At 41.2% G+C, this 14,125-nt stretch overlaps 1 protein-coding gene across 1 annotated transcript in view; it reads right to left on the bottom strand.

The window, feature by feature from the left end:
* Nucleotides 1-2,057: 2,057 nt before the first annotated feature.
* The window catches only part of SLC8B1 (solute carrier family 8 member B1), an 82,858-nt gene continuing 70,790 nt past the window's right edge, over nucleotides 2,058-14,125 (bottom strand). Inside the window, exons 15-17 of the mRNA XM_077461282.1 lie at nucleotides 11,499-11,579; nucleotides 6,993-7,057; nucleotides 2,058-2,861 (exon numbers count right to left, since the gene is read on the bottom strand). Of these exons, the coding sequence (XP_077317408.1) occupies nucleotides 2,667-2,861; nucleotides 6,993-7,057; nucleotides 11,499-11,579 (341 nt within the window). The 3' untranslated portion in view covers nucleotides 2,058-2,666. The remainder of the gene's footprint in view (nucleotides 2,862-6,992; nucleotides 7,058-11,498; nucleotides 11,580-14,125) is intronic.

Here is a 14,125-nt window from a genome sequence, read left to right as displayed (position 1 = left end):
AGTTATTTGTGGATTTTTCTTTGCATCTCAAACAATTTTCCTGGCAGTCGTGGCTGAAATTTTAATTGGTCTACCTGACCGTCGTTTGGTTTCAACAGGACCCCTCATTTTCTACTTCTTGATTAGAGTTTGAACACTGCTGATTGGCATTCTCAATTCATTGGATAGCTTTTTATATCACTTTCCTGTTTTATATAGTTCAACTACCTTTTCCTGCAGATCCTCAAAACTCTTTTGCTTTCCCCATGACCCCGAATCCAGAAACATCAGTGCAGCACTGGATAAAAGATGCAAGGGTCTGTCAGGAGTCCAGAAACTCATTGACCTTTTATACACACACACACACTAATTACAAACAAACAGATCACAGGTGAGGATGGTTACCTTTGAGCGGACTGTCTTGTCCCCCCCAGAAGACTCCTGAGGCGCAGAAGAGCGCAAATTCCTGTTGCGCACAGAAACCAGGCTATGGCTCATAGATGTGCGCATGTGCGAAGGGGAGCACAAACAGAAGCCGTCACGCATCCTCATGCGCGATGGCGCTTGCGCGCACCCGTGTGTGCCCTGGCACTTGCGCGCACCCGCGCTGGCACCAAGCAAATCTATTTAAATCCAGCCAGTACTTTGCCTGGTGCTTCTTTGTCGTCAGCACCTGAGTATCCTGTCTCCTGTGAACCTGTGTGCCGATTCCTGCCATCTACCCGGTTCGTCTTGATCACCCCCTTGAACTCTGCCTGTACTGATTTCGGCTTGTCCTGTGACCAATGTCATGTCTTCTCCCTGGCACCTGCACCGCTGATCCAACTTGACCTGCCTTGTTCCTGACTACGATCCTGCCTGAACCCAGTACCCGATTCGGCCTGCTGTGTATGACCCTGCCAGCCTGACCTTGCTACTTGCTGCTGTCATCTGCACCTGCTGCCACCTGTTGGTCTTTTGCTGAGGCTTTCCTGTGTCTTCACCAGCACTATCGGGACTAGCCGCCCGGCTGCCCTCAAAGACTTTTTGGCACTCGTGCGACTCTGCACTCCAGTGCCTTCTGTTTGCTCTATCAGGGGCCCTGAGTCAGAGTGGTAAGGGAGGCCTTGCTCGTCCATTCAGGCTCTTCTACCAGGTACGTGATAAATAGCCAAACTTCTTTGTGTCAACTTGTGTGCATGTTATCAGGCCGAAATCACCGGGGTGATTGTAAACTTTTGATCAGGGTTATTTGGTTAGTTTATTTTGCGATTATGATTTAAAAAGAGTAAACACAGTTGACTGATAATAAAACACTAACCACGAGAGAAAGAAAAGTTTTTGTGTTATCATTTATATTCTCTGAATAATGGCCAAGAAATCATAAATTCTGCCAGGGTATGTAAACTTATGAACACAACTGTATGTTGAATTTTAACTACTGAATTGCATATAATTTTAATTTAAAGGGACAGCGCAATCTTTATTACATTCTTAATAGATTGCCTAATGCAAACACATATTTGTACAACTTCATTGGAAAATATCTACTTATGATCAGTCCAATTATGTCTGTAGGGACCCATCATAAAGGGACCTGTCATAAGGGACCTGCATGAAAAGTATGATCCTCCTCTAGATACAGCAGCAAAGTATGCCAAGAGAGGTAGTCTTAATTAGGCAACTTAATACAGCTACCAGTGACTACTTTCCAGGCACTCCTACTGTCAGCTTGATTTTAAATGTCAATTGATACTGAATATAGGTGAGACTTTAAAGCGTATGCAGTTCCAAAAACAACCTTTATTTTTGCCTGGACATCCTGCCAGTAAAACACTTTCAGTCCTAGCCTGATATTCCTCATTCTTCGTACAGTATCAGAACGGAAAATATGGAGAGAGGACTAGTGAGCCCAACTCCTCTCCTGTTCTAACAGAGGAGTGTGGTTTTGTAGTCTTCAAAAGATACCAGAGAACAGGCAGATTACACAGAAGTCTTCAGCTCACAAGATTTACTTCCAATTGCAAAGATTGCATTATTGGTTTTAGGTTTAGAAATGCTTCAAACTACTTTCAGATAATAAACTCAGGCAAAAAGTATAATGTTCAAGTAACAGCTTTATTTAAAAAGTCTATAAAATAAACCTTCAGATCATTCACATGAATAAACTGGTAGACCACAAGTTCATTGATGGTTCTGCCAACTTAAAGCATTAGTTCACCTTTTCATAAAAAAAAGGTGAACACACACACCATACACCCTCCCCATCCCCTCTGGTCCTTGCTGTACTTACAACTCTGGAGATGGTGAGATTCAGTGCCAATACAGCCTTCTAGTTGCAGGGCACTGGCATTGCCAGTGGAAAGTACAGCGAGGACCAGGAAAGGGGGGGTGCGACGGGGTGTTGGTTGAGGGTGCATGATGTCAGTTCACATTTTCATTTTTTTTTTGCAAAAGGTGAACAATTTAAGTGAAAAAGTTTTGTTAAAAAAATACTTAATATTTAAAACACACGGTTTTCCCTTTTAAATAAACACATTGTAAAATCGTTTTTAATTTTGTGCTTAAAAAAAAATAAAATGCATCCTAAAACAAAAAAAAACCTGAGATAGTGATGCAGCCATTCCAGATGATGACCTTAAGAAATCGTGGAAGAATGGCGCTTCAACGCAGCATATTGGTTTATGACCTTTTTTTCCCTTTTAGCATTAGGTTTCCAATTTGATTACTCCAAATTCTGTTAATAACGCTACAATTAGAAATACAACATAAAGTACAAGTAAGGCAATTCCATAAACACGACGAAGATGGAAGCACTGCGCGGTTACGAAAACCAGTGAAAACACCAGGCTGATTCCAAGACCTCCAGCCAATATCCACACCAAAAGATCATGGGCGTCTAACTGAAAAACAAATAGGAAGAACATCAGAAAAGCTTGTTAACCTTTGCTTTGGTGGGTTGTGTATGTGTAAAGTTATAGTGCAAAGAAGAATCTGAGCTTTGGTAAAGCTTACATTTGTTTAGCCCCAGCAAGATTCTTAGACCCCTTTCACACTGCGCCGCCCATAGCGTTGGTGGTAAAACGCTGCTATTCTTAGCGGTGTTTTACCGTCGGATTTGTGGCGAATTTTGGCCGCTAGCGGGGAGCTTTTCACCCCCACTAGTGGCCAAGAAAGGGTTAAAACCGCCTGCAATAGCGGCGTTTTTCCGGCGGTATAGCCGCGCTGCCCCATTGATTTCAATGGGGAGCAGCGGTGGAGAAGCAGTAAACACACCGCTCCAAAGAAGCTGCTGGTAGGACTTTTCCTGACGTCCTGCCAGCGCACCGCTCCGGTGTGAAAGCCGAGACTGGAGACAATGGTGCAGCTGTTTGAGGGCGGATTGCAGGCGCTATTTTTAACGCTATATCGCCTGCAAAACGCTCTTGGTGTGAAAGGGGTCTAAATGGTATGGGAAAACCCTTCCAGAATTTAACTGTATGGTCTCATGTTCATGGCGTGTCATATGCTGTCGAAATCCACAATAAAGCAAATATTATGGTATTACCATTTAGAGCAGTGGTTCTCAACTCCCGTTCTCAGGGCCCACTAACAGGCCAGGTTTGCAAGATAACTGAAATACATCACAGGTGATATCATTTGCTACTCAGTGATTGCAGTATTCTAGTTTGCATCTCCCCAAGGTAATACTTAAAACCTGGCCTGTTAGTGGGCCCTGAGGACAGGAGTTGAAAACCATTGATTTAGAGGTTAACTTCACTTTCGTGGGAACAAAATTAGCAAATAAAAAAATAATAATATAGCATATATAATTGTGACACACGTAATAACATAATTAAATGTTATTAAAAATTACCTTTCCTTTTCAATCTGCAGCGCTGACATTTTCTGGAAAATGCAATACAATATGTCTACCTGGAGGTGTTCTGTATGCAGATGGTGTACAGAACACCCCCTGAAAATGTAATTTCCTGCTTGTGCGATTGGCTTACTGATTTCCCCAGAAATCTGCACTAAGACACAAGTCAGATTTTGACCATGGCCTGCAACAAAAATTTGATATTACAGTAGTATATAATGTAAAAGGTGTGTGTTACTGTAATCTATTTGTGTAAAATACCCTCTTATAGCGCCGCTTGGCACTTCCATGACTCGCCTGAGCGGTCTTCCCCGTTTCGAGAGCTGCAGAAGGAGGGGGGGCCGAGATCCCCCGCTGACAACTGGGAGAGGAGGAGAGCAGCAGGACATCAGCTGAACGCCGCTTGGCGCTTCCATGGCCTGCCTGGGCTCTCTTCCCCGCTCCGAGCACTGCAGGGGGGGAGGGGGCAGCTGGGAGAAGAGGAGGAGTGCAACAGGAGAACAGCCAAGACTCAATTCGATTACAGAAACACACACCCTTTACTTTATATACTACTGTAATAGAGGATTCTAGCAGTTTCCAACCACGTTAAACTAGGGCTTATTTTTGGGGTATTGGAGCCCTCCCCGAATATCGCAGTAGTTCCTATTTTCAGAGTAGGTCTTCCCCTTCTGGAGAAACATGGTACTCTCAAAGGGAAATCACATCTAAAAATGACCCTGCCCTGTAGGTGCAGCAGTTGATTGATAATTAGAAGACCACCCCCATGCAGATTCACTTTGGACACATGGACGCAGACAAACAGCTATTCCTTCAGAATAACAAAAGGTAAGAATCTGCAACAAAGTTTGTTAAAGTCCTTGTAATGTACAAAGATCACCCTGAGGCAGAATGTTTTTTTTCCTCAACAAAAGTTGAGTTACTCTTTAAAGAAGCTTGGCATGTTTTATACCATTGTAACTGTTTCTGTGTCTCTAAACCAACCAACAAATAGCCAGATGGGGCCACGTTAGACACCATCTTGGCTCAATATGGCATTGCCCATATTTGAAATTGACCACAGCCCATCTTGCCCTGGGACAATTATAAGGATCATTTGAAGGCCAAATGTATGTCCTAATGCAGCTTCCTTCCCTGCCATTTAAAACTCATGCCAGTAATCATTGGGAGACTCCTATAGTAGCCAAATTACCAGCAAAGAGAAGGTTAACAGATGAGCAAATAAAAGTAGAATGTATTTTCAGCAAGCACATATTTTAAGTTTTTAACTATATATAGCAATATAGCTCAAGACATTTTTGATATGACTCAAGTTCTTTTTTGTGAGTACTATACACATACACTTATAAACACTCACTGTACATTAAAATAAGATACAGTGTATATAAACCCATAACACAAACTGATGAGCTTATTTGCATCAAGCCAATCTCTAATACGTAAGTTCACCTTTGTACACTTTTAATTTTTTTTCTAAATTCTAGCTCCCCTATGCACCGATATAGCATTCATGTACTTTTTTTGCAAAAATATCAAAGCTTTCAATAAAATCTACAGTCACTTACATATATATATATATACACACACATACAAACATATATATATATATATATGTATGTATGTTCATGCACACATAGGCGTTTAGAGGTGGAACCCCCCGCTAGCACATCCAGGAGCAGCAGAGTTTTGGCAGAAAGAAATGCTTGACGTTTGTTACATTTTGCAAGTGTTTTTTTTCTGCCAAAAAGCTGCTGTCAGGAGGAAAGGCTTTAAGGAGAGCTGGGCAAATGCCCTGTGTGCATGAGGCCTTTTAGTTTTGGGTAAAGTTACAATCTGTCAATCTCTTACTTTCTTCTGTCACTGTCCATTTAGGGATGTTTCCCTTCACTTCCAGTCCTGGATACATAACAGGTGGTACTATAAGCCTAGGTTCATGCTAGTGCTGCTGCATAATATGTTTTTCAGTGCATTTTTGTAACATGTTTGTAAACACATTCTGATGCATTTTTGTGATTATTTTGTAGAAGGTTTTAAGCACAAAACCGTGGCAAAAATACACCAAAATAGCATGTATATGCACTTTTCATGGGCTCCCATTAAAGTCTGTGGGGCCAAAATTGCACTATGCTGTACTAAAAGAAGCACCTGCTCCTTTTCTAAAATCGTACTGCACCATAGGTTGTATTGATGTTACTGGGAACCATAGGGAATAATTTGCATCGTCTTGCACTACAGTATGATCGCAGACGTGGAAGAAAATGGACAAGTGGGAACGGGCCCTTAAATTTGGGATTTCCCAGGAGTACAAAGTAAAAAAAAGTTTAGGTTAACCAAAAAGTAATGCGGATAAGCAAAACCAAAATAATGCCACTCTAGGTGAGTGACCGACTCTTACAAGTTGTGAGCTGGTACCCAGGGTGCTGCACAGCTCATCTGTGAGATTAAGTAACATGCATAAATCCGGAATATTGCTGCACTCTTTTGTTTCTTTATCAAAGCAATAAAATGACATCCCGGGTATTGCAGGAACATTAAAATGGAAGTAAACCCTACAGGTTAGCCTCTAATAAGGCTTACTTATAGGGACTATGAATATCTCCTAAACTTGCACGATTTGGAAGATATTCACTCTTCATACATCCAGTGATGTCACCGGCCCATGTGCTCTGAAGGGACGGTATATCCGTACCATCCCTTCAGAGCTCAGAGCGGTTGTCCGCGACTCCTGCACGTGACATCATTGCACTGCGGGCCAATCAGACGATTGGAGGATGCAAACCCGAAAGGAAGACCGGGTGAAGATGGAAGCGACAGTCAGAGCTGACAGCGCAGTGCTGCAGGGCTTTGTTCTAAGGCAAGTATTTCATAATGTGCTAGTATGCATCGCTAGCACATTATAACTTTATTTAGCAGGGTTTAAAAATAAAAAATTTATTGCTGAGGTTTACTACTGCTTTAAATGTTCCTGTCATGCCTGTAATGTCATTATAATGCTTTAATAAAGAAACCAAGGAGTGCAACAATATTCTGGATTTGTGCATGTTACTAAAAAGTAATGCAGCTGCAATTTCTGTTCATATATACAGCCATAGTTTATTGGTAAAGATACACAAAACAAAAATAAAATGAAAAAAGGGACTACAGAAAATCTCAGAATCTCTGAATCACAACTCACCTGTAACACAGTCTTTGATGGGCCCATCTGCAGTAAACAGCCTAGACCAACTCCAATTAACACATCTGTAGTTCAGTTAAGGAAGAAAAAAAATAAAAAATAAACTTACCAGCCCCTTCTATTTTCAGGGCCCAATCCACCTCTAAAACAATTACCCCCTGAAATTCCCTACGTACCCCCCCCCCCCACTATTACCTAGCCCCCAGTGATCCCACCTACAACCTACCAGAGCTAGAACCAAATCTAGAACCACAGCTAGAACCACTACCACAGAATAGACTGCTCAGATGTTGCCCCTATGTATGCACCTGCACTCTAACACTTGGCCAGCTAATTGGGGACCAAATCTATGAATCCCTAGAAACCAATCCCATGGAGCTCTGCACCCTGAACCTTATTGGGTGGATGTGGTGAGCACCTCAGTGTAAGGTTTCCCAGGGAAACAACAATCCACAATATGCATAATTGTTCCCATACAAGTAGTGCAGACCTTCCCAGAATGGGGGTAACCATGGACGTCCAAGGCCTTAGTTTATACCGTGATGGGGACTAAAATGTCTACACATAGCTGTTGTAGGTACCTCAATCCACACACTAGGCTAATCAACACTGATGTTTAAACAATATAGCGCTTCAAGTCACATAGTAAGCTTAAAATCATAGCGAGTAAATACTGATGTAATGAGCATATTAGATTGCATCCGATCAGGCTGGTACTCAGCTGGGTCCCAGCATACCGGGTACCTCAGACGATTCTGCCGATATGATTGGTCTGCAGTCGCGAAGAGTACTTACAGTGCCGATGTAGGTGTAGATTGGAGTCCTTAAGTCCCAGAATTGAGGTCTAATGCAGTGTAGTGGACTTCTCTGTGGGAGCCAATTAGACACACCTGCCGTGTTATGACACACTCCCATTAAGGAAACTCTTTTACCCTGCAAAGTAAAAGCATGATGGGCTATCCCATTATGTGCCACTTACCTGCAAACGAAGCCTGCGGTGTCCCCGCTGGTGGCCGCATTCATCTTCTGCCCTCTTTCTTCTGGGGCTGCGGACTCCGGCTCTGCGCCTAGATGGAGCTGTGTGACGTCACTCTCACGCATGCATGCGGGAGACATCAGTTACGGCACAAATGAGTAAAGAAACGGCATGAAGGTCCGTTTTGTCACAGCGCATGCGCAAATGACATCGTTCATGCAGTGTACAGGAAATATCTCCTAAACGATGTACATTTACAAGATATTTCCACTACCTATAGGTAAGCCTTATTTTAGGCTTACCTATAGGTAAAACGTACAAATGTGCGTTTACAACCACTTTAACTAAAAAAGCATCAGTTTTCCATATAGAAAATGGCTGCAGATTCCCACCAGGTACGACCTTTTCGTATGGAATGTGAGCGCCCTGCAAAACAGCTCACATCCCTCTCTCTGCCCATGCAGAGATTGCACTACAGGAGCAGAGCCTGCAAGGTTAACAACCCTCCTCTCCTCCCTCCCATTCTGAGCTGGGCAAGGAGAAGCCATGGACAAACAAATTAAAGAATGCAGCCTCAGCTCTCTGTGCTGTATCTTTCACACCCACAAAAACAGAGAACTGATCTCTCCTAACGAACAAAGAGGCTTGCAGCCTTTTGTTAATTAGGAGTAGCGCTTGCTTCATTTTTATGTTTAGAAGTGTGGTACAAGCATTGTGTTAGCACCACTCTTTGGTACTTCCACGTAAAGTGTAGATATTGTCATAATCCTTTGTTTACGATACTGCTGCCATAACAGTAATAAAGTAATGCAAATTTAATTTTTACGCGAGTCTTGTGCATAATGTTAGAAATTCAGAAAATGGGTAATATTTAATAAAACAGAGTGCAGTTCCCTAAAAGCAGATTAGTAAAGATTACATTTCTGTGTGGTTGCTATTTGTCTTTTAATGAATCATCAGTTAGAACTGATATATGTCAAAAATAGAGAAAGGAAAACGGGCACAAAATTGTAGCTGCTGTCCATAGTCACAATTCTTGTTTAAGAAAACTGAAATCAGACTTATTGCCATCAGCCCCAACATATCATTAAGTTGTTTGTAACTTTAATTTACTGAAAAATGTACCGTTTCAGTCTGCAGCCTCCATTTTGCTTTATAGTTGCCTAAAAACAAATTTTATATATACACACACACACACACACACACACACACACACACACACACACACACACACACACACACACACACACAAATATATATATATTCCATGCATGGCAAAAAAGCTTATTTAGTCTCTATAGTCCTTACCCTCCTGATCCAATATTTAGTTCACCAATCTATACAAAGCCTGAAGTGTATCTCAAGCTAACTAGTGGTGCACTAACATAAAAGTTCTGCTGCTGAAACTGAAAAATTAAGGAAGCACTTGCACGAATCCAAAATGGACAGTTTTTAAAAAAAAAAAATTTTTTAATTGAATTAATGTGACTGGTATTTTTGCATTGAAGTCAACATGCCATTATCGACACCTTTTATTGTATAGTAGCAAAACGCTGATAACCCAATGTTTGGTTGATAATTTTAAGCGACCGGTATATCAGTGCATCCCTAGCTAGAACCTTTTTTAGTTTTGGATGAGGTTTGGAAGAGTTAGGAATTCTATCAGGTCTTTACTGCGGTCTGATTCTAACTTTTCCTAAAAACTACATAAAACCTCATATGAAGCCATCAGATGTGAGATGATCTGACTCCTTCACAAGAATGTACAGTACTCAACTTGACCTACTGAACTTTACATACAGGATTTTTTTTTATGATCCTATATTGTATGAAATTTTTGGAGTTTGCACGATAACACTTTATTTGTTCATTTATTAACACTTTGACCCCTTTCACACCACGCCGCCCATAGCGTCGGCGGTAAAACACTGCTATTTTTAGCGGCGTTTTACCGTCGGATTTGCGGCGCATTTCGGCCGCTAGCGGCCGAGAAAGGGTTAAAACTGCCAGCAATACGCCGCAATAGCGACATTTTGCCGGCGGTTTTACAGCGCTGCCCCATTGATTTCAATGGGAAGCAGCGGTGGAGGAGCGGTAAACACACCGCTCCTTCACCGCTACAAAGAAGCTGCTGGCAGGACTTTCCCTGACGTCCTGCCAGCGCACTGCTGCAGTGTGAAAGCCCTCGGGGCTTTCACACTACAGACAATGGTGCAGCTGTTTTAGGGCGGATTGCAGGCGCTATTTCTAACGCTATAAAGCCTGCAAAACGCCCTGGTGTGAAAGGGGTCTGAGGCACTTTATATATTCTAGTATATATTTGGATTATAAGGCTCATGATGCAAACATTTTATTTATTTTGCAATAAGGCACTCATGCTAACATCCATATAGTGCACCATTTCCTTTAAAAGTATTGTTTTTGCACAGTCCTATAGGAAATGATTAGGGTTACCACTTCATCCCTTTAAGCACAGACACATTAATTACACAGGTTCTGAGGCCAAGTTATTGCAGATAAAGCACCGAGTGAGTTTAATTACCATCTTAAAGAGAAAGTAAACCCTTCCAAACAACTTGGACCTATAGGTAAGCCTAGATTAAGGCTTACCTGTAGGTCCAAGCAATATCTCCTAAACCTATATGGTTTAGGAGATATTTGCCCGAAAATGGGCACCGCTGTCTACGGCGCATGCACCGTAGACAGCGGCGCGCAGGCGCACTAAATGCGGCAAATCCAAGAATGGATTTGGCAAATTTGTCGACTCCCGTGCGCATGCGCGGGAGTGACGTCATCGCGGCTTCGCCGTATGACAGCGGCGGAGCTGCGAGGCGCGACTCCCGTGCGCATGCGCGGGAGTGACGTCATCGCGGTTGCGCCGCTGTGATTCGTCGGAGCTGCGAGACGCCACAAGCAACATGGATGCGGCGGACTACAGGGGACAGCGGCGACTTCGCTGGCTCCTGTGTCAGGTAAGTGACACATAATGAGCTACTATGCGATGCATAGTAGTCCATTATGCTTTACCTTTGCAGGGAAAAAAAGAGGAAGTAAACCCATCAGGGTTTACTTCCTCTTTAATCAGCCACAGAACCTGTGTAATTAATGTGTTTGGGTTTAAAGGGATGAGATGGAAACCCTAGACGTGATCAGTACTAGCCTGAGAGGAGGTTTTACATATTTACATATGGTAGCTCACAAAAGTCATTTGTTTGAGGAGTTATAAGGGAACAGGAAAACGAGTAGACAAAGGCTGGTCATACATGGCTTGGCAGTGCTGAATGAAAGAAAATCTATTCCTCCATTCATGCTGATAGCATGAATGGAGGAATCTCCACTGCCACATGCAGATGCCTGAATATAACAGCGATGCCAAACAAGGACTGCATTTGATAAGACCTACTTGCTGCTCTGTAAATCATTTTCCACTCAATTTTTTTATTTTAAATTGACTTTTGTCCAACCAGATGGAGCTTGCAGGGCCACTATACATTGCCTTTACATGCCTAAGAAAATGAATGCAAGGATACTGAATATGATTCCACCAAAGCATGCAGAAAATGCCATGCGAGGATAGCCTTGACGAGCTAGCGTAAGGTCAGATACAAAATCTGTAAGAAAAGAAAGAGAGAGCTTATGAATAAAGCAGTAAACAGGTGAGACCACAACATATTTTAGTGCCTGTATGGTCTACAAGGAAGTGGCTTAAAAGACCTTCCAGTGGCATTATCTTCCCACCTAGCTTGAAAACTCCCTTCTAAGTGGGACCCACAATCTACTTTTGATCAGACGGAGGTCCAGACAGATAAAATGATGCTCAAAAACAGCATTAGATATGAAATAGCAGCAGTAAAATTGCACCAGCATGTGCCACTGTGCATGAAATATAATGCTCAGCTTTAACTTTTAAGAAAATGGTGTAAAGGTATATGGTAGGATCACAATTATGCAGCTATAAAACGATTATATAAATATAAATTATACTGGCAAAAAAACAGCTGCAGTCGCTATTGTGCATGTATGTATGACAAATGATACAGCTGCAGTCGCTATTGTGCATGTATGTATGACAAATGATACCGTGATGCCAGCGAAGGGGCAGCATGTAATTCTCAGAGTGGCACCAAAGCAAATTTTCAACTCTAAGCCTGGGTTCACACTGATGCAGTGTGGGACACCACATGTAATTTCGCACAGGAATCACAGCACATTCCTATGCGAATTACATGTGGTGACTCTGGGGTGTGATTTGAGCCATGGATTTGTATGAATGCACTACATTTGCAGGGCCCCTTTTTTCGTCCGCACCAGAATTGGATCGTATGGGTGTCCACACTCATGCGGTCCGATTCTACAAATTGTGCTGCGTTTTGCACACCGATTTCGGGTATGTCTTTAACTTCACACACATAACTTTAACTTTTACACATGGAAGATATACAAAAAAAGACTATATACCCATCTATTTTTCGATATATGCTCTTTAAGCAATAGTGGCTATATCCCTTACCCCGATCCAACATATATTTAATAGACAAATATACATATGTAATTTATTCATTCATTTGACAGGTGTATATGTTTTTCACCCTATGGCAAGCCCCTTTTTTCAGCTGAAATATATTTGAAGCACTTCTGTTCTGGAGCTGTCTGCACGCTTTCCCTCTATCTCTCCTTGTGGCATGGGATTGGGCACTCCATGTTTCTTTACTGCAATCTGGCTAAGTATCTATGAGCACTCAAAATATATGTTATTGAAAATATATGTTATGAATACAAATACTTTTTGTCTTTTTAACTTTATTGTCCCACGAAGAACACACACATTATATACATACATACATACATACATACATACATATATATATATATATATATATATATATATATATATATATATATATATATATATATATATATATATATATATATATATATATATATCCCACTTAAAAAGATTAGAGAGGCCTTTTTTTTATTGCAAGTCCAAATATGAGATCTGAGGACTTTTTGACCCCAGATCTCCTATTTAAGAGGACCTGTCATGCTTTTTTCTATTACAAGGGATGTTTACTTTCCTTGTAATAGGAATAAAAGTGATGGATTTTTTTTCTAAAAAAAGTGTAAAAATAAATAAAATCAAGTAAAATAAATAAATAAGAAAAAAAATAATAATTTTAAAAACAGCCCATCCCGACGAGCTCGCACTCAGAAGCAAACGCATACGTGAGTAGCGCCCGCATATGAAAACGGTAGTCAAACCACACATGTGAGGTATCGCCGCGATCAGTAGAGCGAGAACAATAATTCTAGCTCTAGACCTCCTCTGTATCGCAAAACATGCAACCTGTAGAATTTTTTAAATGTCGCTTATGGAGATTTTTGAGGGTAAGTTTGACACCATTCCACGAGCGGGCGCAATTTTGAAGCATGACATGTTGGGTATCAATTTACTTGTAACATTATCTTTCACAATATAAAAAAAAAGGGCTAATTTTACGGTTTTCTTATTTTTTTTATTCAAAAAGGTGATTTTTTTCCAAAAAAAGTGCGCTTGTAAGACCGCTGCGCAAATACGGTGTGAAAAAAAGTATTGCAATGACCGAAATTTTATTCTCTAGGGTGTTAGAAAAAACAATATATAATGTTTGGGGGTTCTAAGTAATTTTCTAGCAAAAAAAACTGTTTTAAACGTGTAAACACAGAGTCTAAAAATAAGGGCTGGTCCTTAAGTGGTTAATACAGGTGGAGGTCAGAGGAGCCTCTTAAAGAAGAAGATACAGGTCTGTGAGAGACAGAAATCTTGCTTGTTTGTAGGTGACCAAATACTTATTTTTCACCATAATTTGCAAATAAATTCTTTCAAAAATCAGACAATGTGATTGTCTGGATTTGTTTCCACATTTTGCCTCTCATAGTTGAGGAATACCTATGATGACAATTACAGGCCTCTCATCTTTTTAAGTGGGAGAACTTGCACAATTGGTTACTTTTTTGCCCCACTGTTATATATATATATATATATATATATATATATATTTGTAATGTATATTGTATTTCTTAGTACCAATATGATTCCCTGAGGAAACTAAGCGAAACGCATAGTGATCCCTCGGTACGTTGATCTCCTGTGGGGGCGTGATATATAAGACCTTCT

This window comes from Lithobates pipiens, unplaced genomic scaffold (genome assembly GCF_037356315.1).
Source record: "Lithobates pipiens isolate NorthernLeopardFrog02 unplaced genomic scaffold, aLitPip1_a1.2 Scaffold_3, whole genome shotgun sequence".
In the NCBI taxonomy this organism is placed as follows: domain Eukaryota; kingdom Metazoa; phylum Chordata; class Amphibia; order Anura; family Ranidae; genus Lithobates; species Lithobates pipiens.
This window is presented reverse-complemented; position numbering and strand designations above follow the sequence as displayed.